Consider the following 25863-nt stretch of genomic DNA (forward strand, 5'->3'; position numbering starts at 1 on the left):
GAAAGAGAATTGGAGCAGATTAAAAATATGAGGCTTTCATTGCTGAGAGGCAGTGAGTAAGAGATGTACAACATAATGAACAGGATAGAAATAAGTCAAGAAGCTATAATTTGTTCTGACTCATGATACGAGCCCAATGGGATTAGAAGCAACAAAATTAAAACTGGTCAAAACAAATGCTTTTATATATGTAGCTAATGATTAAACTGACGAACTCACTGCCACAAGACAGCACAAGCATTTAGCAGGATTCAAATAAAAACAATAAATCTCAGAAGAAATGAAAAAATGATTTTATGCTCTGAAAAATCAAATATTTCCAGATTATGTTTTGGAGAAGTGTAGTAATAACACCTCCAGCATGGCTTGGAGTCTCTCCTTTGGGCCTCTCTAGGGGTCCCTTAAGGATGTTCAGCCTTGGCTTGCACTGGATCTAGTTTCTAGCATTTGTGAGCCTGTTTTGTGGTCCACAGAGTGATGGCATTTGATCACAGATACAGAGTAAATGGAGGTGAGATTGCAAGTAATTTTCTCTTTCTCTCCCCACTCACCACACTGGTGCATGAGCATTCATTGAGTACAAGGGAAAATTGTAGATTATTAATGAATATTACATTCAAAATAAAAAATCCGCATCCCAGATGAACACCCACTGTCCTATGCCCATCCAGCATGTACCACCAGTGAGGTCTCCATCTCAAGTTTTTCAAGAAAAAATGAAAAATGGGATGTATGTTCCATAACTGTCACAAAAAGCCTTTTTTTAGGAAATATTTTCCTATCCCAAGATTATCTGTAGGGCATTGGACACCACCATGGGCTTGCAATGCTTCTGTGCTGCCCTTACAGAGGAGAAGGCAGTGACCTTCCTTCACCTCCTTTCCCTTCGCCAGGGTGCTTAAAAAACACAGTGGACACCATCTTCTCTTTTCCCAGCCCCTTGTACTGTCAGAGACACGGGGATGTTCACTTGAGGTCACAGAGGAACCTGACCTTTTGTAGAGCTTAAAAGACCTGTGCCAGACATCAAGATCAGGACAAACTCAGGAGAGGACATGCCCAGGCTCCACTGGTGTTCAATCAGAAAAGCAAGGCATTGTGTTCGGATGTGACTTCAGCATCTCAGACCCAGTTCTTTGAAGATGTCAGAATAGTGGTTAACCAAGGAGAGGTAGCTTCCTCATTGTCCTGAGGCCCAGATTCTCAAAGGTTTCCTTACCTCACCTGAGGCTTTTCTACCTCAGGAGATAACTACATATGGTGAGAATGTAACCATTGAGCCAACCATAACTGATCAGGATAGTTGTTTACCTTATCTAATAGCTGTCCACAAAATGCCCGATTAAGGGTTCTCCTAGGGAATGATCCTGTGGGGGACCACTCACATAGAGCTGTAATGGCTTGCTTTCTGCCCTTGTTTGAGAATATTTCTCAGTTTGTTGAAAAGTTTTTCCCACCACCACCCCATTTGCTGTTATATCTCTAATGCTTTTGTAATGAGGATAAAAGACGATAATTTTTTATACTGAAATAAATTATTGGCTGTTGTCTTGTCTTGATATCTTGCAGCAGTGAGTTCCACTGACGAACAGTGTATGGCAGAACTTATTCTTTGGTAGGCTTCAGAGGTGTGGGATCATCTCTCATACAGTGTCTAGAATAACACTGAAACCTTCTAGTGGTTCCCAAGCTATTAGCCACAAACATGTCCTGAATATTCTACAAATGTTGGATATAGAGAGCAAAATAGGGTTCACCAGGAAAATACTCTACTACATCCCTTGCTGTAAGTGTATGACAACTCTTGGGGGATTCCCACACGTTTTGAGTAGCACTAGCCATGCTGATCTCCATGGCTTTGCATGCAATTCCTGCACTGGTGAAAGGCCAGCCAAGAAGTTAGCCCTGTGGGAAGGGGATTTGAACCCATGTGTCCCAAGGAAATAAAATTGTTCAGGGATGTGGTTAAGCTGTGTGTCTTCTGTGTTGCAGTGAGGCCGAACAAACTCAGACCATTCTATTTCATTCACTGTCAGAGCCCCTGGAGCTGCTTATCTAGATACCTGGCAGGATCCCCATGTCCTATGTTGATGCATCCATCACATTACAATACTAAGGAGTTGTTGCTGCTACTGGTGGTACCTATGACCAGAGGTGGGGAAGGAGTGCAGAGCCCCCAGTTCTGACCTGCTGCAATACAATGATGCAAAATTGCTTTTAACCACTGAAGAAAGAGCTTCTTTGTTTGGCTAGGTAGCTTATCCTGGTGGGCTACCAGTCAGTATCCTTGCTGAGAATTTTTGTTCCAAGTGACATTGATTTCTTTTCACCCTTAGCTGGGCCCCAGCTGTCAAGTGCTGCCAAATGTAAACAGCCACTGCCATCTAGTGACCATAGAACAGCTCACAGCTACAGAAACACTGGCTTTCTGAGTGGCGAGCCCATGGCAGGCGTCCTGCCAACCCTAACTATTCTATGATTCTATAATTGCAACATGATGTGAGAAAGATGTCCAGCTGGCCTCAGACAAAGACCCTACCTAAGCCTGAGTGTAGGTACTCATGAAGGTAATTTGGGGTTGCACCTAGAGATGGCATTTAATCCTCCATTGGTTTGCCATTTCTTGAGCAGATGGGATACTGTCTCTGGGGTCTTCAGCTAGGTGCTCACAGCCTCAGCAAAAGCTATCTCATCCATGGAGCAGGTGATCTGGAGGGTTATGCACCTATTGCTTCTTCAGCTACTATAGTTGTCCCTTTGGCTCAAGCTAGAGCTAAGCCACGTGGGTGCCTCCAGCAGTTTCACTCAGCAGGATGTTAAAAATCAATTTATTAAATCAATTAAATAGTTTTGTCTTCTGAAGTGTAAGAAGAACCCACCGCTAGAAGGACTGTGATTGAAGGCATCTGTTTCACATCTATTCATCCCCAGCTTCCCATGAGATTACTTACTTCTGGATGATCCTAAGCCTCATCTCAGACCCCAGATTCAGCCTCACTTTCAATGGATTAGCAAAATGGGACTGAAATTTCAATTAATCCCTGGATCGTTCCTGGTGAAAGTTGAAGTGAGTCCGTGTTATTGATCTCCATTGCACTGAGAAGCCCAAAACTGAGCTGGCACATCATTGTACAATCACATAATACTGCACGGATATGGAAAACATGTGAATTTCCAGCTCTTCCAGGCAGGGATAATCTTTTATTCTACATCTGCACACGCCCTGGCAAAACGCAGCTGCAATCTAGGGCTAACTGTGATAGTAATACAAACAAGGCTGATGCATCTGCTGGAGACCTTCCTGTTCAAGGCCACCTTAATGCATCTTCTGGAGCTCCAGTACTTGCGCTGCCTGCCTGATGGTTGCGAAGGGTCTCATTTTCCAGTAGATGGCAATGGTCCTCCATGGAATCGCATATGGAAACAGGTGCATCCTTACCCATCCCAGCTGCTTATGCTCCTCAGTTTAGGTTAAATCCTTTCACCCAAGAAGCTCCTTCCAGAGCATCCTCTAGGTTGCTGACTTTTCAGGAACACAAGGAAAGCTTTATCCGCACCTGGCCAAGCCCGGATCCCAGGTATTCACATCTCTTCCTACATAACTAGTGCAGATCATACAGAGTGGATTCCTCACCGTAAATGCACACACACAAAAAGCCACCTCTTCCTTTTCTTCCTGTAGCATCTCGCTCTCTCATCTCAAAGCCCTGCTTTTAAAAGGAGAAAAAGTACCTGAAATAAATGTATTCAACTTTTTTTTTTTTATTCAAGGACTATTTTAGGTTAGCTGCTATTAACCTCTACACTTGCAGCTAAGTGGCAGCCGCTGGAGGTGTACGTCTGCTCATTCCAGCAGATGATGGGCCTAAGCTTTGAGAAGCCCACAGAGATAATGGGAGAAGTGGGAAAGTGTTCTTACCTAGTGATGAACAATTTTGTACGATTTCAGTATGGTTTGAAGGTCACTGTGGCCAATAGATGGGGCCATTTCCACACTTATCTTCAGGTGCTAACAGAGCAGGTTCTTCCAGTGCTAACAGGCAGGTGGTTCCTGTGTCCACGGGATGAAGGCTTTCTGTGTATGTGGTTAGGAAATGCTGTCAGGAGGGAGGTCAATGCTCTGTCTGTCCTTTTTGCCAAAGACCAGCAGACAGGCAAGAACAAGTCTCCTGTTGATCCACTTCTTCCCCATGATAAAAATCTGCTGGTTGTCCCAATAAGGGCTGGAGAAACTACCATGGGACAGTGTTGTCTTCTCAGAGGAGAAGCAAGCCTTTCCTAGCTGGCTGAAACAGCGGACCCCAGAAGAGAACAGCACTGAGCTTTCCCCAGCACTTTCCCCACCCACTCTATCCCCAGACTTTTCACATGTGGTGATATGGGACTTCTGTGAGCCTAGAGAAAATCAAGCTATTAATAATTTAGTGACTCATGGCACTTTGAAAAAGTCAGATGCTCACCAACGAAGCACAGGATTCCCAGACTGAGATCCATCAGAATGGCAGAAAAGATCAGTTTCCCCACATCCAGAAAAGGAGGGAAAACGGAAAAACTAGTTGGAGAGTAAGATAGGAACTCCTCTTTATTCCAGTTTCAACGGTCATTTTTGATGCCTTGTGCGTTAAGACCTCAACATGTAAAAAGCAGAAATAAAGGTGCCCACAGCAGACTTTTCCTGCTCATTAATTGCCCTTTGGCATGATGCAACAGCCAAGTGGAAGGGAGTAGTGCTCTGAATTGCTTTGGCCTGCTAGCTACCACACTGTGTGTGGATTTAATTGCCTATACCTTTAAATTATTACTTATGTCCTGTAGAGTTAAAAAGGCCCCAAAACAAATAACCTCCCCCCAACATCAAATAGGTCAGCGAACTTCAGTTTTAACCCAGGGATGTCTGAGTCACCCGACCATGACCCAGCAGCACAGGTGAGTACTAGTCCTCTATTTTTGCACCTCTACTGACAGTTATTACACTTGTGGAAGTATTCTTGTTTCCAGCCTTGTGCCCCTTACAGTATCTCTCTTGTTTCTCAGAAATCACAGCAAGACAGAGGAGCATGGCACTGGTGTCAGTCAGAAAAGAAACTTCAGCAGGAGAAGATGGCCTAGGACATACACCACTTACATACACACCGTAAGCACCTATAAGACCAGGTGTATTAATGCCATAAGTCTCTGTGAACATCTACACACCACAGATTTGTGTAAATGTTCAGCTAGGGAAACCCTTCCTTCCTAGAGGAGTGACCTCCATTCACTCCTCCAGAACAGGAAAAGGTGAAGTTTCAAATAAACCCTTCCAATTCTGGCCATAAGAATCTTCCTCGCTGCCAAAAATAAGAAGAAACCTATTCCCACTCCCTCTCTGAAAATTCTTAGGCTTATCAGGGAGAAAATGCTCAAACTTTGCATCATAATGAATACTGTATTATCCTAGTTCTCTCCTATCAGTCCTTCATCTTCTTCAAATAGTCCACCTAAAAAACCTCTTCCCAGGCTCTAGGCTCCTACTGCTGCTTTTGGCCAAGACTAGAGGGGCACCTACTTTCAGCATCAAGGGCACCTTCAGCAGCTAAACCTTCATTCATTATAAAAGCATCTGCTGCTGTAGACTATTTCAGTGCTCTCCAGCTTGGCCTGCCAGACCCAGGCTTTGCTTCAACTTGCAATTGCATGAGCCCTTACAAATTTCAGAATGATTTTTCTTCAAGACAGGACCTGAAGGAAGGATGGACTAGGTCCAGCCTGTATGAAAAGTGCCAACAAACCTGCCAACTCGCTCATATTTTTAAGGATTTAAAGTAAGTGGTTAATATAGATGAGAATTACTTTTATCTGCCCAACAGCAAAGGCCAGCAGAAACATGCACTTGGAACTTACACATGCCTTTTGGTTTTTTAACATGCCACAGTGGAGGAAACAAAGGGAACACAGACTCCTCTCTGCAGGAAACCTAACTGCTGTATCCTTCCCTGCATGTGGGATCGCATGGACCTATGGAGATACCTATGTAAGCCTCTTCCTGCCATCACCACGGTGCATGGAAACCCTGCTACAACCCTGTTCTAACTGGGATGGGATTAGGACTGCAATTAAGGTTAATTGCAGAGAGACAACATGATTCCGGTAGGTAGGGATCTCAGGAGGTATTTGTTTGAGTGAGAGGGGAGGACAGTCATTGTGGGGAGACAGATATGAGACGCTTGCTTGGCCTGAGGGTGCGATGCAGAAAGAATGTGGGAATGGAAGAAAGAGAAGACCTGGGCTTACAAAAGAAGGGGTTTAAGAGAGGCTTGTATAAGCTGACCTGATGATCTTTGTGTTTTCCTTCCACACTGCTGTTTGCCTGGCTCCAGCTCACATTAACAAAGATTGTACTTTAGAAGCACAAAATCTCTGAAGGGATAACCTGAAGGAGACCCATGGTATATGCTGATGGATTGTGTTGTACCATGCTTTGCCCATGCCTAACCCACACAAATCACTAGTATGGGAGCATGGTCATGAAGTGATTGGCTGGTCAAGTGGGTTTACTCTAGACAGATGATGTAGGTGTGCTCTATTAGTTCTTTGCTAGTGAAACCAGCATTTTCCATGTGTGAGGCATCTGAACGGGACAAAGCTGAGTCTTCTTTCATCCTCAGGACCACCCGAAAATGTCTTGTTCTCCCCAAAGCCTGATACCCCTCTGAACTTGCATGAGGAACCATCTCAGGAGTGCTGTGCTGCAACTGCTCATAAATCAGCAGTATGACGGCTTGTTTGAGAGTGGATGCTTCATTGGTTAGTCCCTGAACTATGGCCTAATATGTGTGAATGCTGACAATGATTTACAGGCCAGAAGTGGTTTGCATGCCCACACACACACACCCTCAGAGGTGCCGAAACGACCTTGCACACTGGCAACTATGCAATCCCCTCCATCCCCTGGGCTGCCATGGCATAGGGCAGGTTCTGTGTCTCTGGTCCAGAGCCGTCAGCTGTGCTAGGTGAAGGTGAAGAGCAGATTGCTTCCCTCTTGCTCTGAGTTGAGGCTTAGCAACAAACAGGGGAGGCCAGATGGATAATGTGGAATTGGCTGCAAGAGGAACCTGAGGTGAACCCTGCACATCACATGTGAATGCCTGCAGCAATTTTAAAATGCCATACTGCGTTTTGAGCTCAGGTATGCCAGGCTGGCCACAGTGCTGCCTATATGAGGGCCATGAAGATGCTCCAAGGGCTGGAACACCTCTGCTATGGAGAGAGGCTGAGAGAGCTGGGGTTGTTCAGCCTGGAGAAGAGAAGGCTCCAGGGAGATGTTAGAGCAGCTTCCAGTGCCTAAAGGGGCTGACAAGAAAGCTGGAAAGGGGCTTCTGACAAGGGCAGGTAGGGACAGAACAAGGGGGAATGGATTTAAACTGACAGAGGGGAGATTTATCTGGGATCTGAGGCAGAAGTTCTTCCCTGTGAGGGTGGTGAGGCCCTGGCACAGGTTGCCCAGAGAAGCTGTGGCTGCCCCATCCCTGGCAGTGTTCAAGGCCAGGCTGGATGGGGCTTGCAGCAACCTGATATAGTGGAAGGTGTCCCTGTCCATAACAGGGGGTTGGAACAAGATGGTCTTTAATGTCCCTTCCAACCCAAACGGTTCTATTATTCTATGATTCTATGAAAACCTAAGGTCTGAGCCAGGACCCTGCGGCAATATCTGTGCCACTAGATAAAACAAGCTGGAACATGTACTCTCAATCTGAAGGCAAGGAGCATGGCACAAAACACATCCAGACGTTCATGGTGTCCCCCCTCCAAACACAGTGGCTGCTTCAAATTAGCTCCTGAGAAAATTACATTTTCCCTAGAAATCCACTGGAAGGTAAGAGTGCCCATCAAAAACCTACATACTCATACACACATACATAAATGCTCTGATTCTTTCCTCCACATGTCACAGGTTGGGTTGTTTGCTTGGGAACATTTATCTAAGATTTTTGTTATTGCATGAAACTAGTACATGTGTATACTTGGAACTAGTACATGTGTTGTGGTATAACTGTTTTGGAGCAACATAAAGAAACAGGCCTGAGCGTCCAGCATCTGCAGTGCACACAGCAGAACATTTTCCTACTATCTCGTCCATGGAAACCCAGCACTGATTCAAAAAAGCCAGAAGATGAGGGGCAGTAAAAGCAACATAAAGTAAACTGGAAATTAGTGATCATGGCTCCCATAACCTCCCTGGCAGGCAGGGAAGGATGCAAACACAGAACCACAGTCAGTCTGTTTTGTAGCTCCTTCCAAAGTCAAATTTTGCTTCTCATTCCAGGTCAAAGCTGAGGGCATCAGGCAAGGATGCGCAAGCTCCTGCTTATGGACCACTGGGCCCCAGAAACCTCCTAGGAAAAGGCTTTGCTGATTCCAGCAAATTCAGGGAACATTTCCTTACACTTGGGTCATTCCATGTGGCCTGACGGGGTCCAGCAGATGACAGGAGATAAGCAGCTGCTGTGTGTCTGCCACAACCAGGTGAGTGATTGCCCACATGTTTTGTTTTGGTGGCAAGTGCCATGACGGCTGAGCCCCTTTCAATGACATCATTCCAGGCTGCTGTCCCCCATGCTGGTATGAGCAAGAGACTCAGAGATACCAGCATGTGTCTGCTTAAACTCCTCTACAGTCCCCATTGATCATATCTCCACTGATTATGAGAGCTTAGATATCCATTCAAATAGAGACCCCGAAGCTTGAATAAGCTGCACCAATACAGTTATCTAGTGCTATCTCAGACACTCTGAGGCATTTAAGACATCCATATGAGACTGGTCTGCAGGATGTTGGACCTTTTGGAGGACTGCATTCAGATTGGGTTGCAGCTGGAGCCTGATGGTGCATCCCAGAGCACTTTAAATAGCAGTAGGTATCTGTGGTTAAGCAATCGAATTGTGCCTTGAAATGTAGGCACCAACATTTAGGTGCTTCAATGTGCAGCCAAATCCCACTTCTAAAGCTTTTTAAAGGTGGAGCTTAACCAGAAGTTTTCTTATGGTCAGCGGAGCTTAAAAGGCAGAGGAGAAAACAGCCAAACCAGTGAATATCTGGGACCTGGAGGTGGGTCTCCATCCTCTGCATTGTTTTCTTGGGCATGAACTCTGTCACCAGCAGTCTCCTAGCTAGCTGTGAGTGAACTGCCCTGGGCTGCTGCCAGTCTTGCCTTTGGTGATAGACCTAGTAGCCCCAAAGCTCATGTAGAGCACTGAGGAAGTGATAAAATAAAACCATTTGCTACAGGAACATTCAGAAGGGGAAACACCGAGCATCAATGTCAATAGCTTTACCCAAGCAATTTTTATAGTAATCACATTGTAAAGAACAATCACATTGGAAAGGAATGGAAGTTTAAACTCTGAAACATTTTATTTGGCTGTCAATTAGCATTGCAAACACCTTGGATCTGTTGGAAAGAGAAACTTTGATGGGGAGAGACCTCTGGGTTGCTTGCACTATATTGCAACGATCTGTGTTCGACCTTTCTGGGGGGACTATCAGGCTCTTTCTTCTACAGCATAGCTGTGCATTTCAGTTTGCACTCCTTCAGACAGTGCAAAGAGTAAAGAAAGCATTGAAAGAGTGATATGGGGGAACTGGAGACTGGCTACAAGAAGCAGCAGTGATCTGCATGCAGGGGTGTTATTAGAAATGATGATGTGTCTCAATTGCATATTTCTTTCTGGACCTTGCAGAAATCCACAGAAGAAAATGAGGTGGTATTTGAACTTGAATTGCATTTCATGAGTCAGAACCCTTGGAAAAGGAGGGGTGGCTCTCACAAAGCTGCAACAGCCCAGACTGAAAAAAAGTCCTGGGCATTTCATCCACTTTGTCACCCTGCCCCAAGCCAGCACCACATCTGCCCAGACCAAACCGAGGCAAGAATATGCCCTAAGAACCTCCTCAGGCAGGTTGTTTCCAGGCTTTTGCTGGATTCCCAGTTAAAAGACATAAGCCTGAGAGTCAAGGCTTGAAAGACAAAGCAACCCACTCATCACTTGTGTCCTTCAGGAGGACAAGATCCCAAAAGCAGGAGCATATGTTGGCATTGGATAGAGAAGAGCAGAGCTAAATAGGGGAGACAAACAAGCAGGTGTGAACCGACTTTATTTCACATAGGTTATTTTTGTGTGTGTGTGCCAGGGAGGTATTTTGTGCATTTGTTTTTCGATTGTCTTTTCTCCCTTGAGTAAAATACCGCTTGTTGAACTAAATGATTCCCCTTGGTGAGCTGGGGAGTTTTAGCTCGCTGGGCACCAGTTCATTTTTCTGGATGTCCTCATGTTCCTGGGGTTGCAGGCCCAGGCTGGTGTTTTCTGAGTGACCCTTTCACACTTGAGCCCAGTCCATGTTGCTGCCAGCCAGGCCGGCAGACAGGTCACACTAATGTTTAACTCCAGCCTGTGTCACTGCATTCGGAGCCTGTCTTTGCCTTCCCTCTAGATGAGTGGTTTATTCCCTCCCTTTCCCAGCACTGCAAGTAGTTACACTGACCCCAATACCTCTCAGTTTTCCCCACACCTAACTGGTCTATTCCTCCATTACCCTTCACAGGTCCTTTTCCAAGACCTGTTTTCATCCCGGTTGTTGTCCTGTGACCCTCTCTAAAGGGGACACATCCTTTCCTGATGCAGCAGAAAGCCTGAGACAGGTTCCTTTATTAGGAAGGACATGTGGATTCCTGTGTGGGATGAGGATAGACTCCTAATGCACGTAAAATTCAGGATACATTGTCCCTGAGCAGACGGAGGTCCATCTCCTTGCTGCATTTGTTCACAGTGGGATCAGCTATTTTGGCCAAAGTGGTGGGATCATCTGGAGTAGCTGGGCTGTGGGCACTGTTCCACAGGTTCCTCCAGGAATGCAGAAACCTCTGGCACAAGGGCAAGTGGAGGAGCTTATGCCTGAAATCAGGACAAAAAATCCATGCCAGCTCAGGCCATCTGTGTATCTCTCAGTCTACTTCCTTGTGGAGAAACTTTAGGCTGTCCCATTCCCCCTGTTTTTAGGATGTGAGTAAGCACATTTTGCTCCAAGAGACAAGGACTAATTCCTGCTGCTGCTCCTCTTCTCTAACCCAGCAGCCATGACCTCTCCCCACAATCTGGTGCAATGTTAACTGCTTAACAACAAAAAAATCTAATGAGGCTCCGGTGTTGGCGTGCCTCTCCAGATCGGAAGGGGATCTTTACTTCAAAGGTTATCCACCCATGCCCTGGAAGGCTGGAAGTACTTCCCAAATGACAAGTATCCGCCAGGGAGGAACAAACACTCCAAGTGTTTGTAGACCATTCTCCTATTACCTCTTACCACCCTAGACGATGACATGAAGTCAAGGCCATTGTTCTTAAGTGGACTTGAAGTGTATTGACTGTATTGAGTCACAAGCATTTCAAGACTGCTGTGGGGAGTCCTATGTCTGGTCTGTTAGCCCTTGTTGTCTGAGATATGTCTTTTTTTCATCTAGTGGATTTCCCAGTGTTGGGTTGCTTAGCTGTGTGTGTTAGCAGATAGAAAAGTAAGAACCTGGTAACAAGTGGCGTCCCTCAGGGATCGGTGTTGGGACCAGTCTTGTTCAACATCTTTGTCGACGATATGGACAGTGGGATTGAGTGCGCCCTCAGCAAGTTTGCTGATGACACCAAGCTGTGTGTTTCGATTGACACGCTGGAGGGAAGGGATGCCATCCAGAGGGACCTTGACACACCTGAGACATGGCCAATGCCAACCTTATGTAGTTCAACAAAGCGAAATTCAAGGTCCTACGCCTGGGTCAGGGCAATCCGAGGTACAGCTACAGGTTGGGCAGAGAAGAGATTCAGAGCAGCCCTGCTGAGAAGGACTTGGGGGTGCTGGTTGATGAGAAACTTAACACAGGCTGGCAGTGTGCTCTCACAGCCCAGAAAGCCAACCATATACTGGGCTGCATCAAAATGAACATGACCAGCAGGTCGAAGGAGGTGATCCTGCACCTCTGCTCTTGTGAGACCTCACTTGGAGTATCATGTACAGTTCTGGTGTTCTCAACATAAAAAAGACATGGAGCCGTTGGAGCAAGCCCAGAGGAGAGCCACGAGGATGATCAGGGGGCTGGAGCACCTCCCGTATGAAGACAGCCTGGAGAAGAAAAGGCTGTGTGGAGACCTAATAGTAGCCTTCCAGTATCTGAAGAGGGACTACAAGGATGTCAGAGAGAGTCTTTTCATCAGGGACTGTAGTGATAGGATAAGGGGTAATGGGTTTAAACTAAAACAAGGGAAGTTCAGGTTAGATACAAGAAAGTAGTTCTTTACTGTGAGAGTAGTGAGGCACTGGAACAGGTTGCTCAAAGAAGTGGTAAATGCTTCATCCCTGGCAGTGGTCAAGGCCAGGTTGGACAGAGCCTTGGGTGACATGGTCTGGTGTGAGGCGTCCCTGCCCAAACTATATGATCTTTAAGGTAATTTCTAACCCTAACCATTCTGTGATTCTATGAAAGTCCTACTCAGGGTGATGGAATGTGTCAAGGGTAGTTATAAAGGACATCTCCCCAGCGTATTAGTGATTGGTGTTTCCTTCTATCAACTCATAGACACCTGTCTTGGGAAGGTACAGATCTGGACTCTGGAAATGACCATCTCAAGAGAGTGGGGTTGGATGATCAGTTTAGATTGAATGTAGTATTAAACTCCTGACAAATTAGGCGAGCTTGGAGTGAAATCACCATTGCCCTCAACCAGCTAAAGTGCATATTTGTCACTGTCAGATAAAGACAGGGATTTTTAGGTCAATATGCAATTATGTAGTTTGGTAGTCTGAATACAGTAAACCAGAAAATTTGACCCAGTGGTTCCTGCTTTGACCCTGACAAGCTCTGACTTCTTATCTGGATGACTCCAGGTACTTTCAGGACTAAAAGTAGTGGTGCATTCCCTGTATTTAACATGTCCAAGCAAGAGAAACCTCCAAAATGTCCTCAGTGAGTAAACTTTGGCCACCTGACTCCGAGATCCACAACATCTCTGCTGGATCTACTCAGATAGCACAGAGTACAGGGTGACATGTGCAAATCTGGGATCCAGAAGGCTACAGTTGTATGGTGTTCAAGCAATCTGTATAAAAGATATTACTGAGACTCCGAAATCTTGAATGGTGATGGCCCTCAGTCTGATTTGCTGCTTAAAATAGTTTGGAGTGAGTTTTGCTTGCTAGCTTGCAGCCATTTATGTGATACCTGTTAGTCAGCTAATCTGACTGTTGAAAAATGGTCTGGGGTTTGAAATATTCATTTTCTGTAGATCTGTGGGTGTGTCTGTTCATACAGACATTTTTGCATACACATACAGTTGTGTGCATGCACACATCTATGCACTTATATATGTTGTTGCTCCTGTTGTTTCCACCAATCTGAAGTCAGAGCCTCACAGCCTGGCATTTCTTCTCTCTTATCCTCCCCATGTCAAAAACTTTCTTTGCTCACAGCTGTGAAGTCAGCCTGTCACATGAACTGTAGGCAAGGAGCATTATCTGCATGGGTTTACTTGTTGAACAATGTAAGTAGATGATTAACCATTAAAGCAACAGAGTTTGCTGACCCATTAACCAAATAGGAAGGCCCTCTGTTTGGCTAAACAATGGGTCCCATACAGAAAGCACCCCGATTTGTCCATCTCTTCAGTGCTGTTGCTGACAGACCAGTGCAGATATTGCGATGTAATGACTCAGTTTGGGCTCTCACGCAACCAATTACGTGCCAGAGGCCAGTGCTCCCCACATTCTCATCTGTACTGGCTGACCTTGGAATCTAATCTTGCCCAAATCCATGCTTTGTATCAAACTGTGCGAGACTTAATAGCTGCCACTCATTTTTCAACTTTGTTTTTGCATGTTATGTGTCTATTCATTGGAGAAATTCTATGTCTGAATTCAGAAGCCGGTAAAGCATGCATATTTACCATCTGGAGGCATTGGCCAAACACTCATAAGTCCTTGCATGAGAAAGAATTAATCATTCCTTTGTCACTCATCACTGCTAATTAATCCCCTGCACTTCATGCCATCCTTGCCTTGACTGTCAGATACATTCTCAGTCAAATCATCATTCTTGTGTTTTTTGCTCTACCAATACTAAGCTGTCCAGTACTTATTACCTGTCCTTCTCCTTGGTGGGTACTACTAGAAATTCAGGAAACTGATTCTCCCATTTTTCTAATCTCAGAATAAAGGGAAACGTGACCATGTGATGGCATGAAGGGGGAATGGCTTCTATCTGGATGCCATTGAAATCATGATATGAAACAAAACCAGATGCTGGAATGGGAATATCGTCTTTTTTCCTTTTTTTTTTTTTTACAGTTTAGTGCATGTATGTAGGCTGGGTAGGTGTTCTGCATGCTGTACATTTGTTATATAACATAGTCCTTGTGTACCTCAGGGTTCTCAGAACCTGGGATGAGGGCTCAGGTGCTAAGCAGGCACAGGAAACCTTTGCTGGAGATCTCTGAGTGGAGAGGGCTGGATACCTCCAAGGGTTTCTGTGTATTGCTGTATACCCTACCAGATGCATTGCAGCTGACCAGCCCAGTGACTGCAATCTTGACTTCTCAGCTTGTGTTTTATTTCAAAAGGCTCTTTTTGCTCACAGAAATGGGGACTTATTCACGACAAGCTCCTTTTAGCTCGGGGCTCAAGAGCCAAAATATGGCAATCTACTCATGCACTAGCACAGGTAAAAAGATCTAGCTCCTACACACTCTGGCTTGAAGACCATTCAGACAGATGACAGCATTCAAAACAATGACATTAAAGTTATAGCAGTAACCCATAAGCCCAACTTTAAAAGAAGGCTGAACACTGTGAAATAAAACACTTTTATTAGCATGAAACATCCAAAAGTGAAATAACACGATCCAAATCACTCTTCATCTAAAAATAAAAGCAAAGAGAGAGTGCTGGAAAATACCCGACACACATTCAGTGGGTGGGCTTGATATTGTGACTACAAAAATATTTTTGCTCAGTTTGTTTCTGGCTGTTTCGCAGATGATGGGTTGCCAGATCTCTTGGCTAGATCCTTTCTGCTTCAGGATTCAGTAAGATGTGTTTGCTACCTTACTTGTACAGCTTGAAGAGACGCTGGTGCTGCTGGACTTGGGAAGTGACCCCCCTGGTAAATCTCTTAGAAATACCACTCTGTTTTGAGCCACTGCAACTGTCAACACTTTCAGAGAAACTACCCAGAGCTGCTTAGAAAACAAGCAATGGGTTCTCCTTGCACTGACATTTCAAACAGGGAGCAGCGGGAGTGAGGAGCAGTTTTCCCCTTTTGTTTAAATACACATGGTTGCTTGTAGGATGGAGGAGTACAGGAGGACAGGTCCCTGGGGAGATGCCTGCCATCCAAGAGCTGGCAGTGAGTGGTTTTGGACAATGCTCTTGGCTTCTCTCTGCCAGCCCACATGGACTCAGAATAGGGGGAAGAGAGGTGAATCTCCTGAGGGGCAGCCAAAGGGAGGTTGAACCTGAAAAGCAGGGACTAGAAAGTGGTAACAGAAGTTCAGGTAGTTTGGAAAGACCAAAGTTGTTTGTTTTGGTTTTTGTTTAAGTTTTTTTTTTTTTTTCCAGGCTTTCCAGCAAAAAATGAAATCGGAGAACAGCAAATGTCCTTTTGGCTCAGCTCGTAACAGTCCATTTGAGCTCAGTTGCTGGTTTTGTTTCCTTCTGAGGGCATTACACTCCTCCCTTAATTGCCTTTCCTTTGCACACAGAGATTTATTTTTTTTTATTAAGAGAGCATGTAATTTTCAAACAAAAAGGTCATATTTTGAAATATCCAAGGGAATCACTTGGCATTTTGGACCTGCCTTGAGGATGTTGCAGTGAAATGTTTAATTTTTTCCCCAGAAATTTTCTCTTACCTTTCCTCCAGCCCACAAAATTTCAACATGAATTTATGAATACCCTCTGTCCCCAATCTCCGTTTCCAGAAAATTCCCTATTAAAAAAGAAGAAGAAAAGAGAAAGGACGCTATCCAGAGCGGCTGTTCACCCACTATTATGATTTCTTGTTCTTTGGAATGTTAAAATCTGATCCAACATGCTGGATCCTTCTCAGTGGAGCCAGTGGAGGTAACTGGATCAACTGAAGCATCCCCAGCCCTGTCCACCAACCCACACCCAAACACTGACAAGCAAGAAACACCAGCCTTTCTCAGCCCTGTGTTACTGTACCCATATGAATAAGTGATGTCCAGGAAAAGCAGATGCTGTGACCTGTTACTTGCCATCAAAGAGAGATCTGAAATTAACTGGTGTCAAGAAACTAGGAATCAATAACACAGTTATTGACAGTGTGCAGTTCTGGTGTCCTCAACATAAAAAGGACATGGAACTGTTGGAACAAGTCCAGAGGAGGGACACGAGTATGATCAGGGACTGGAGCACCTCCCGAATGAAGACAGGCTGAGGAAGTTGGGGCTGTTTAGTCTGGGGAAGAGAAGGCTGCATGGAGACCTCATAGCAGCCTTCCAGTATCTGAAGGGGGCCTATAGGGATGCTGGGGAGGGACTCTTCGTCAGGGACTGTAGTGACAGGACAAGGGGTAACAGGTTAAAACTTAAACAGGGAAAGTTTAGATTGGATATAAGGAGGAAGTTCTTGTTAGGGTGGTGAGACACTGGAATCGGTTGCCCAGGGAGGTTGTGAGTGCTCCATCCCTGGCAGTGTTCAAGGCCAGGTTGGACGAAACCTTGGGTGAGATGGTTTAGTGCAAGGTGTTCCTGCCCATGGCAGGGGGGCTGGAACTGGATGATCTTGAGATCCTTTCCAACCCTCACTATTCTACGATTCTATGATTATTATGCTATCAGAGCAGTAGTTAATTAGGGGAACTCCAAACAACCCACAGTGGATGACAATATCCACAGACAACTAGAATGGCAAGAAACTCACAAAACATCAACCAAAAACGATTTTGCAGGTATCTACAGAGGTTTCTGTATACTTCTTTCCAAGGGGGCAGCAGTGACTGGAGCTACAGACACAGAAACAAGGGCCAGCAGGACTCCAGAAACACAACATCAACTCCCATCTCTATTTTATTGCTCTCCTTCTTTCTTTTTTCTCCTTTCCCTTTTTTTCACAGATTATCATCTCTCACCTTTTCTCTCTCAGGGACTGTGCGTGTCCTTCAGTTAGCTGGTTTAATATATGCTCAAGGTCAAAGACCCTTGACTTGGGCATATTCCTGGTCATTGCCATCAGTCCCTAAGATACAGAGGCAAGGTGGGTGACCTTAAAGATAGAGGACTAGGTTACCCCAGGTCACCTGTCACCTTAAGGATGAGGTAAACAAGAGGCCCCACAGGAACAGAACTAATGAGGTCTCCTATAGATCTGCAGACAGCATCCTGACATCCACCCTCACAGTAATACTTGCATCACCTTCAGCCCCCCTAATGCCTATCCCCACATATGCATAACCTCCGTTTCCCAAGTTCCTTCCTCCAGTTGCTCCCTTGCCAGCTCTGGTATCTCCACAGTAAACCCATGAGCAGTATAGCCAGGGGCTGCTTCAGGCCTGGCACCACATCAGCAGTATTCATCATCTCAGAGGCTGCTGAGCTCACACAGAAGCCTCCCCCTCCAGTGTGCATGAATTCATGTCTCTCCCCTCTACCTGATTTTCCTAAGGAAGCAAATTATAACCAAATTCCGCAAATAATGACTGGTAAATCATTATGGTTTACAGTATGGGCTTATGCAGAATGTGGAAAGAGTCCCTGCTTCCTTGGCACTATTTGTTCAGGGCTAAAAAATACCTCCTGCAGCTCTGTTTAACAAAAACACATTCATTCCTAGCATGCCTGATTGTCATAAAGACAATAAGGACCTTATTTTGCACTGGGACTAATTGCATTAGAAATCATTCTGGTTCAGATTATAAAGTCCCCGATTCTCCATGCAATTACCAGGAGAAAAATGATTTCCATGTAAAGAGCAACCTGTTTGGGTTTACAAAGAAGGGCTATTTTGGTAGTCCTCACGTACTGCTTCAGAAGAAAAAGCTTTGCAAAAGCTGAGCACGACTCAGAAAAAACCCTCATTTTTAGGTGATTTTTAAATAATTCTACCAGCTCTTGGGAGCATTAGTGAAAAGAGCTGTCCTTTGCTGCCAGAGAGAAAACTGAAGAGAAGCATGTACTGGGCTTTCCATGACTAGGAGATATTTCACAATTTAAATTTTTAAGGATGAAGTGAAACTAAAAGGTAAAAAACCCAAAAAACATTTTGTTTCAGACGCACACATACAATGTCAGCAAGCCCCAAGACTTGGAGGATCCCCGATGCTGCTTTCCTGTGGTTCAGGCACATCAAAGCTATTTGGAGGAGTCCCACTGGATCCTTCTCCCGTCTCCACCTTATGTGTGCTGGTGCAGTCTGTTGAGCTTCTTTTGGTGGGACTGCCCTAATCTGGATCTACTGCAAGTCTATACAGGTGCTGGGTTATCACTGCTGTTATACATTGCTCCAAAGACCAAGAGCAAATGTAATGGTATCTGCAGCTCCTGTAGGTAAATGTTTGTATGGTGTGCCTTGGGATGTAGGAATCCTTTCAAAGGATGCACAAGGGAAGGCCAGCTATGAGCATCTCCACCTGTGTGCAATGCTTATACATGCCTTGGAGACACCTCGAGCTCACTTGATACAAATAGGTGATGAACTTGATCCTTCCTTCAGCTTAACTTGCAAGAAATAGCCTCTTCAACTAGGGGAAAGAGGTGAGTGCTCTTAAAGTTCATCCCTTGCTCTTCTTGTAAGAGATACTTTCATAGTATTTTAATATGGGTCCTGTAATCAGCTAAGAGGGGATCTCTGATGGAAGTGAAGTTGAGGGAAACCTACGGCTTGTTGAGATTTGCTGTGAGGGGGCTTGCTAGGGGTGGGTGAGTCTCATTGCCTCTTGGTGGCCTGGGCTGATGCTTTTGTTATCAGATTGCCTCACTGGGGACCTACAGATGTACAAGCAAAAATTCAACATAGGTAGCCCAGCGAGCTATGGCTCTGACTACAGAATGGTCCCCAAAGCAGATGGATCTCAGAGAGCAGAGCTGGTCACCCCCCGCTTTCTGCAGCTGGGGACACACACAGCTTTACAGTAGCCCCATGTCCCTGCATCCATCTCCGACTGATTCAGAAAAAGGGGCTCCATGATGGAGACTGCTTGCAGACCATCACGGCATGACAGGCTCCCCTTTGTTTTTCACTTTCAATAATGCAGAGGTAATGAACTGCAACTGGCTTCAGCGCTTTTGTATTCTTTGGAAAGGTGTGAGACACAGGGCAAGGATGGGGACGAGAGCCATGCTGCTCCTGATTTGCAGTGACGTGCACTATCCAGAGCCCTGAGGAAGCAGGGCTGCTCTCAACACAGCTCTCAGCAGCCCATCTGAAAGCAACTGCTGTATTTTGACCACATCTCTGCCCCTCAGAATCATTGACCCTGACCCTGCCAGGGTGCTGGCAGGATGGAGGGAAGGGATGGAGGTAAAATACACCACCACATTGCCTGGAAGCTTAGAGCTATCCCCGGGTGACTCTAACTGCATTCAAGCCTGATGGAAAAGAAGTGAGAATCTGGCTTCCAGCCGGCGTGTGATCACTCAAAGGGAGGAAACACCCTGGAAGTCCATGTGACAGTGAAAAAAGAGTAACTGGAAATTAAGGCGGTGGCGCAAGGGGGACTTGTACAGCGTGATCCCTTAGATGGTGGAATAAACGACGTCCTGTGGGCAAGTGGTGTTCCCGGGTCTTGTCTGTTATTTCAGACTGTATCCGGAGGACAGATAAATGCCAGGCCCACTTCTAATTAAGGAAACCGAGGAAGGGAAATGTGAGTGGCTCGTCTCAGAGGCAATCTGTTGTGAGGAAATGCAGCTGAAGGCTTCTCAGCTATCCCAGGCACAGCCTTGGATACCCAGCCCAGGCCCAGCCTGGTGAGGTCCCCACCTCTTGCTGCCTTGCTTGAGTTACTCTGACCTGGGAGCCAGTGCCAAGTATCTGGTGGGGAACCCATGCACGAGTGGGATGAACAAGATGACCTCACGGGTATTTTCCTTCCCTCTCACACTCCTATGACTCAATCACCCCACTGAGCTGGAGCTGCTGCCCTGGAGAGGTTTGGTTCATGCAGCAAGACCTCGGTGAGCTGGTCAAAGTCCTCTCCTCTCTAATGGAAGCTGCTTGGAGGGCAGAGAGAACTCAGCTCTGTGCTGCAGAGAACACCATAGGTGTTCTGTCTCATGCAAAGCCATACAGAGGGAATGGGAGCCCCAAGCAAAAGAGATGCTGGTTTTCCTGCAAAACAAACCCTTAAGGAGGATTGTGGCGACGGCTCCCCTGAGGTGGGGGAGCCTCTGGAGGGATTCAGGCAGTCTGAGCCCTGCTAGAGGACTGAGTCATGGAGAAGGAAAACTTGAAGTCACCCTCCAGACTCCCCTGTGGTCTAACGTGCTAAGGAAGAGTCTGACAGGGTGGCTGCAGCAGCCTGCACTGTCTGAGGATGACCTGCATGGCTGTCATGCGCTGGTGTCTCCACTGGCACTGGGAGGCAGGACCCATCCTAGCAGCAGGCACAGGATGCCAGGATCTTTGCTTGGATCCCCACAGGTCAGCCTCCCAACTGCTTTGCACTCAGGAGCACATTACAGAAGTGCTATGGTGGGGTTGAGGTTAGGGAGAGGATACAGAATTTCTGCTGTTGCCACAGTAGAGACAGGTCTGGTGACAACCACTCCTTGCCCAGCATTACCATTGCACCTTGCTAACTCCTTTTGATCCTGAAGACGATGGTATGAATCTGGCAGCAGCAGCATTCCCTGGTGAGGTTATGGCCCTTTGAAGTTGTCACTTGAAACACCAAACTCCTCAGCTGCTTGGTAGCTTCACTCTGCCCATGGTGTGTCCCCTCCATCCTGGATATAAAACACCCTTCCGAAAAACTCTCACTGAAAAAAGCCAAGCACATGCCAGTATGTCCATCAGCACTGCGCCTGTGTGGCACTGCCCTCTGCTGTCGATGGCTATGAGTAGAAACACCTAGCTTTTCTGTCACCCCAGGGACTGCTGGAAAGGCACAAAGCTGCCCCAGAAGGATGCTGCACCCAGGACCGGTGCATGATCCCTTTGCATGACAAGCAGCACCTGCCGGCAGCAAAGCCCTGGAGCACTCAATGCCTGCTTGGGCTTCCCCTTTCCCCTGGCTGAAAGCAGAAGTGGTGACTATTTTTAGTGCTGCCTCACTTCGGAAAGAGTCGCACATGCCCCAGAGCATCACCCTGGCCAAGGCACCTTGATCTGGCCAGAGGAAATGAGTAATGGTGAGGGTCGCACTCCCTTTCCATGACCCAGCCCCGGCTGGGTGCCCCAGACGTCTGCCTTGGGGCTGCCTGGCGTAATAGGTGTTTTCTTCCACATGCTGGGCACGCCGGTTTCATGGGGACATGCTTGAGGAATGACTCTTAAACTGTCTTTTCCAGCAGAGAAACACTTAAGCAAAAAGCCTCCCAGTGATATATATGTATATATATGTAACTTTGTCCTCCCCTCCATCCATAGTCCTATATTGCCTTTTCTTAAGCTGGATGAGCTCTGGGTGGAGGATAACACCAAACTAGACCCCAGAGCTGGTCCTCATGTCCCAAACTCTCCACAATGAAAGGCCTCTAGATGGGGCTTTAATGCAATATTGCTGCTGGGCTCTGCCAGCTTGCCATCGCTCACAGAGCCTGAGAGCTACTCACTTTTCAGCATCCATGAGGGCACACGGTGTTGGTAGTATGGTGCCATTTCACCTCAACCACTGGGGTAAGGGCATTGACATATTCCCAGACTCTGGTGAATCCCGTGGATTTGAGGAAGCTATTTGCTGGGTTGGATTTGATGCTTCCCCCCTCCTGGGTGTGTGCATGTGGATGTACACACAGTGCTTTTCCACAACGCTGTTTTGCGAAGGTTCAGTCAGGGATTGGGCAGAGATATTTTACATATTAAAAATTAAAGCAGCTGCCCCCCCTTCTCCCCGGGTTTTATTCTGCAATAACAAATAAGCGGAACCTAAATAGTTTGCATGGTGCTGGGAATGCTGGAAATGCCCCAGCTTATTGTCAGTGGTGAGGATAAATGTACCGAGCTCCCAGTGTCACTCCAGGGGCTATTCGAAGACAAAAGGTTCATCCTCATTAACCCAGCCACTGCATGGTTTCTTCCATAGAGTATGGGGATCAGAAACATAAGCAGCCTTGCCAGGATTGTCTAAGGGTCTCCCTGTCTCTTCATGCACCCAGTTGTCACCTTTGCAGAGCTGAATACCTTAAACCCCTGGGGACGGTGGCTTTTGATTCCCGTGACACATACCTACGTGTCCTCCTGTTTCTGTCCCCACGGGGTACACGGGCAGTTCAGCGGCATGACACACACACACACACACACATGCCCAGGAGGGAAACCTTTTTGTTCTTTGGTGGCAGCGGGTGTAGAAATTACCTCGAGGATGATGATGAGTGACGTCAGCCGACCTGGAACAACGCTGACACCGGCACCAGCCCCAGAGGGCTGACATTTAGGGCATTAAGTACTTCCCAGCTGGAGTGCTCATTGTCCTGTTTGTGCTTTGGGGTCTCCCTGCTCCTCTCCACTGCGCTGGTGATCGTTGGGATGTGTCACTCTAGCACAGGGCTGGGAGTGTGTGTGTGTTTGGAGTGCATGATGCCCATGCCTTTCCACATCCAACCTTTGCATCACTTGCGTGCTGGGATCAGCCCTTGCCCACCTTGCCTTTGCACAGCTGTCTAGCCCTTGAAACATTGAGTGGCATGTTTAACCCTTGAACAACCATCCAGCCCTTGCACAACTGCCCCATTCTTGTATGATGGATCAGCACTTGCACCTGCAGCCCTTACGTGACCACCCAGTCACTGCACATTTAATGTTTGCCTGACTGATTGGTGCTCGCATGCCTGGTCCACGCACAGCTGACTAGCCCTTGCTTACCCAGCCCTTGCACAACTTTGCAGCTGCCCAGATGTGGCACATCTACTCTTCGTACAACTGCCTGACCCTGGCAAAGATGCCCATCCCTGGCACATTCAGCCCTTGCACGGTTATCCTGCCCTGGCATGTCCAGCCCTTGCATTCCCAGCATTGGCATGGCCACTTCTTTCACATTCAGTCCTCACCTGGCTTCCCTAGCATATCCAGCCCTTGCACACCCAACGCTTGCACAACTGCCAGGTCCTTGCACAGCTTCCTATCCCTGGCACATCCAGCCCTTAAATGACTGCTGTGCCCTCGCACATCCAGGTTTTGCACAAGCATCCCTTTCACACTGCCCGTTTCTTCCCAGCTGCCCATTTGTGGCACAAGCAGCCCTTTCATATCTGGCCCTTACACGACCGCCCAGCTGTGGCACACACATCCCTTGCACATCTGGCCCCTGCAGGACTACCCAGCTGCCCAGCTGTGGTACACCTAGCCCTTGCACAGCTGCCTGTCCTTTCCACAGCTGCCCATCCCTGTCACTCCCAGCCTGTTCACGTCCGGCCCTTGCCCTGCCGGCAGTGTCACACGCCCGCAGCCGGGGACGCCAGTAGCGGTCCCAGTCCTGACCGCGATCCCGGTGCCGGTGCCGGTGCCGGTCCGCTCCGGCCCCGCTCTCCCCGCCCCTCCGCGCCGCACCGCACCGCCTCCCGGGGGCGGGTCCCCGCCTCCCGCCCCGCCTCCCCGCTGCTGCTCCGCCCCACCCCGCCCGCCGCCGGCCGGGCGCTCGCCGCCGGCCGCGCTATAAGAAGCGGCGCGGGCGGCGGGGCCGTAGCGGGCGCGGCGGGGGAACGAGATGAGCAGCGCCGGCGCCGCTGCAAGATGCTGGATGGACACGTCCTGCTGGGATGGCTCTCCTCCTGCGCGCTCCTAGGGCTGCTCGCCTGCGCCCCGCGGCCCTCCGCCGCCTACTTCGGGTAGGTGCCCCGCGCCCGCAGCCCTGCTCTTGCTCCGCAACTTTGCGTTTAGTGGATTTTGTCTGTTTCTTTGCACCTTGCCCGTCCTGCCCGAGGTGGGGATGCTGCTGCGCGCCTGCTGACAGCCTCCCTCCCTCGGTGGGTGCGGGCATCCCCTCCCGCCGGCGCTGACAACCGCTCCGGGTGAGGCACCGGGCAGCGCCGTTCCCCCGCCGTCCTGGGCTGTCCTGCCGCGGACGGTCTCCAGGGCTGCAGCCTGCCTGGGGCTGCCGAGCGCTGCCCCAGGGCCGCGCGTACAAGCCGTTAAGGGCAGGGAATGGACTGTCTCGTTCGGCCGTTTCCCGGCGGCGGCAGCAGCTCACAGGAGACCCATGGTGAGGTGGATGGGGAGTTCCGGCCTCCACCGCGATGGGACAGCCCCGAAAAAACTTTTTCTCTCTAATTCTAAGGCATACTTCAGCATCAGGCGCTAGGAAGCGAATCCCGACATTATCCCGGCGGCTTTATTAGTTGTTTGGGGTTTTTCGGAGGGGTGTGCGTGGTGCCGTCACCAGCCCGGGACGGGACAAAACCCATTCCCGAAGGAGATGGGCGCCCCGGCCGGGTTGGGCGCGGAGCCGCTGCATCCCGCTGTGCTCACCTGTGCGCGAGGCAGGGGCGCGGCCGGCAGGGGGCGCTACCAGCCCGGCCCGCACCCCGCAGGTGGATGCCGCTCCTTCACCATCACCCCTGCCGGGACCCCCTTATCCCCATTCCTTGAGCTGAAGGAAGCCAGATAAACGCCTTCGCCCACCCTCTTTTAAGCTCCCTGCAACCAGAGCCTCATTGTGAAGCCGCAGCCTTGTGATGGGTCTGCTGGCTGGCTTCTGTGCCGCCCCGCTCTGGTTGGGTGTCACTGAAGCTGCCTCTTTGCTTGTCCCCTTTCTGTTAAAAAGAAAAAAACAAACAAAAAAACAAACCCAAAACCTTGTTCCAAAATAGGGTCGGTTTGCTAGGGGAGTGGGATGCGAGTGCCTGATGAAGAGCTTTCAGTGTAAGTTCACTCAAAAGTGATGATTCTCTCTGCTTTTTGGGCTGCTGTGTTGTGACCGCTGGAAGGAGCCACTGGATCGGCACTGGAGAACGCTTTACCAGACCTGAGGTTTCCCCCCCTTCTTTCCAGTAAAACAAATCCTGGTGTTGAGGCTTGTCCATCGCTTGTGGTCTGGCAAAGTTTTCCAAACAGTGCTACTTACATCTTCTGTTTCCAACTCAAGAACCATTTTACTTCCTGCTGCTTGGGCTGGTTTTCTGAGGAAACAGCCTCTCCTATGCGTAGGTTTTTAGGAAAAGCCCTCTTTTCCCCCAGCAGCTCACAGGGCTGTGCTGAACACGTTAGCTTGTGTGTCTGCTGGAGACCACCAGCACTGCGATTGTACTGTGCCTCAGGGACTGACAGGGCTTGTAAGAAGCTTGGCTGTAGCTTTCCTGTTAATCCATGCAGTGCTCATATCTGCTGTAGGGCAGCAGGTAACTCATTCCAGTTGCTCCTGGGATTTCTCTTCTGGCCTTGTATGGCTGGTGTAGGTATCAACTTAAGAGCAAACAGGTTGAGCCAAGGGGGTTGTACTGTTAAGTCTGTTCTGACTGCTTTTGGTTATTCTCCTGGTCTCAGTACAACTGCTGTTTCTGATTTGAGACTCCCTCTCTGGCAATAAGGAGGGGAGAAGAGATGCTGCCAGAAGTGCACCCAGCCAGATGTGCAGTCCAACTGCTCCAGGGCTGCTGTGGTGCACAGTGAAGTTTGGTTATGCAAAGCATCCTGTTGTCTGGTAAGAGCCACAGTTGAAGGAGCAGCATCTGCTGCTAA

The 25863-nt window shown here is 47.9% G+C and overlaps 1 protein-coding gene across 1 annotated transcript in view; it reads left to right on the forward strand.

Annotated features, from left to right (window-relative positions):
- Positions 1-23884: 23884 nt before the first annotated feature.
- Positions 23885-25863, forward strand: part of WNT9A (Wnt family member 9A) — a 56495-nt gene continuing 54516 nt past the window's right edge. Inside the window, exon 1 of the mRNA XM_065666961.1 lies at positions 23885-24014. Within this exon, the coding sequence (XP_065523033.1) occupies positions 23920-24014 (95 nt within the window). The 5' untranslated portion in view covers positions 23885-23919. The remainder of the gene's footprint in view (positions 24015-25863) is intronic.

The sequence above is a fragment of the Lathamus discolor genome, chromosome 2 (genome assembly GCF_037157495.1).
Source record: "Lathamus discolor isolate bLatDis1 chromosome 2, bLatDis1.hap1, whole genome shotgun sequence".
NCBI lineage: Eukaryota > Metazoa > Chordata > Aves > Psittaciformes > Psittacidae > Lathamus > Lathamus discolor.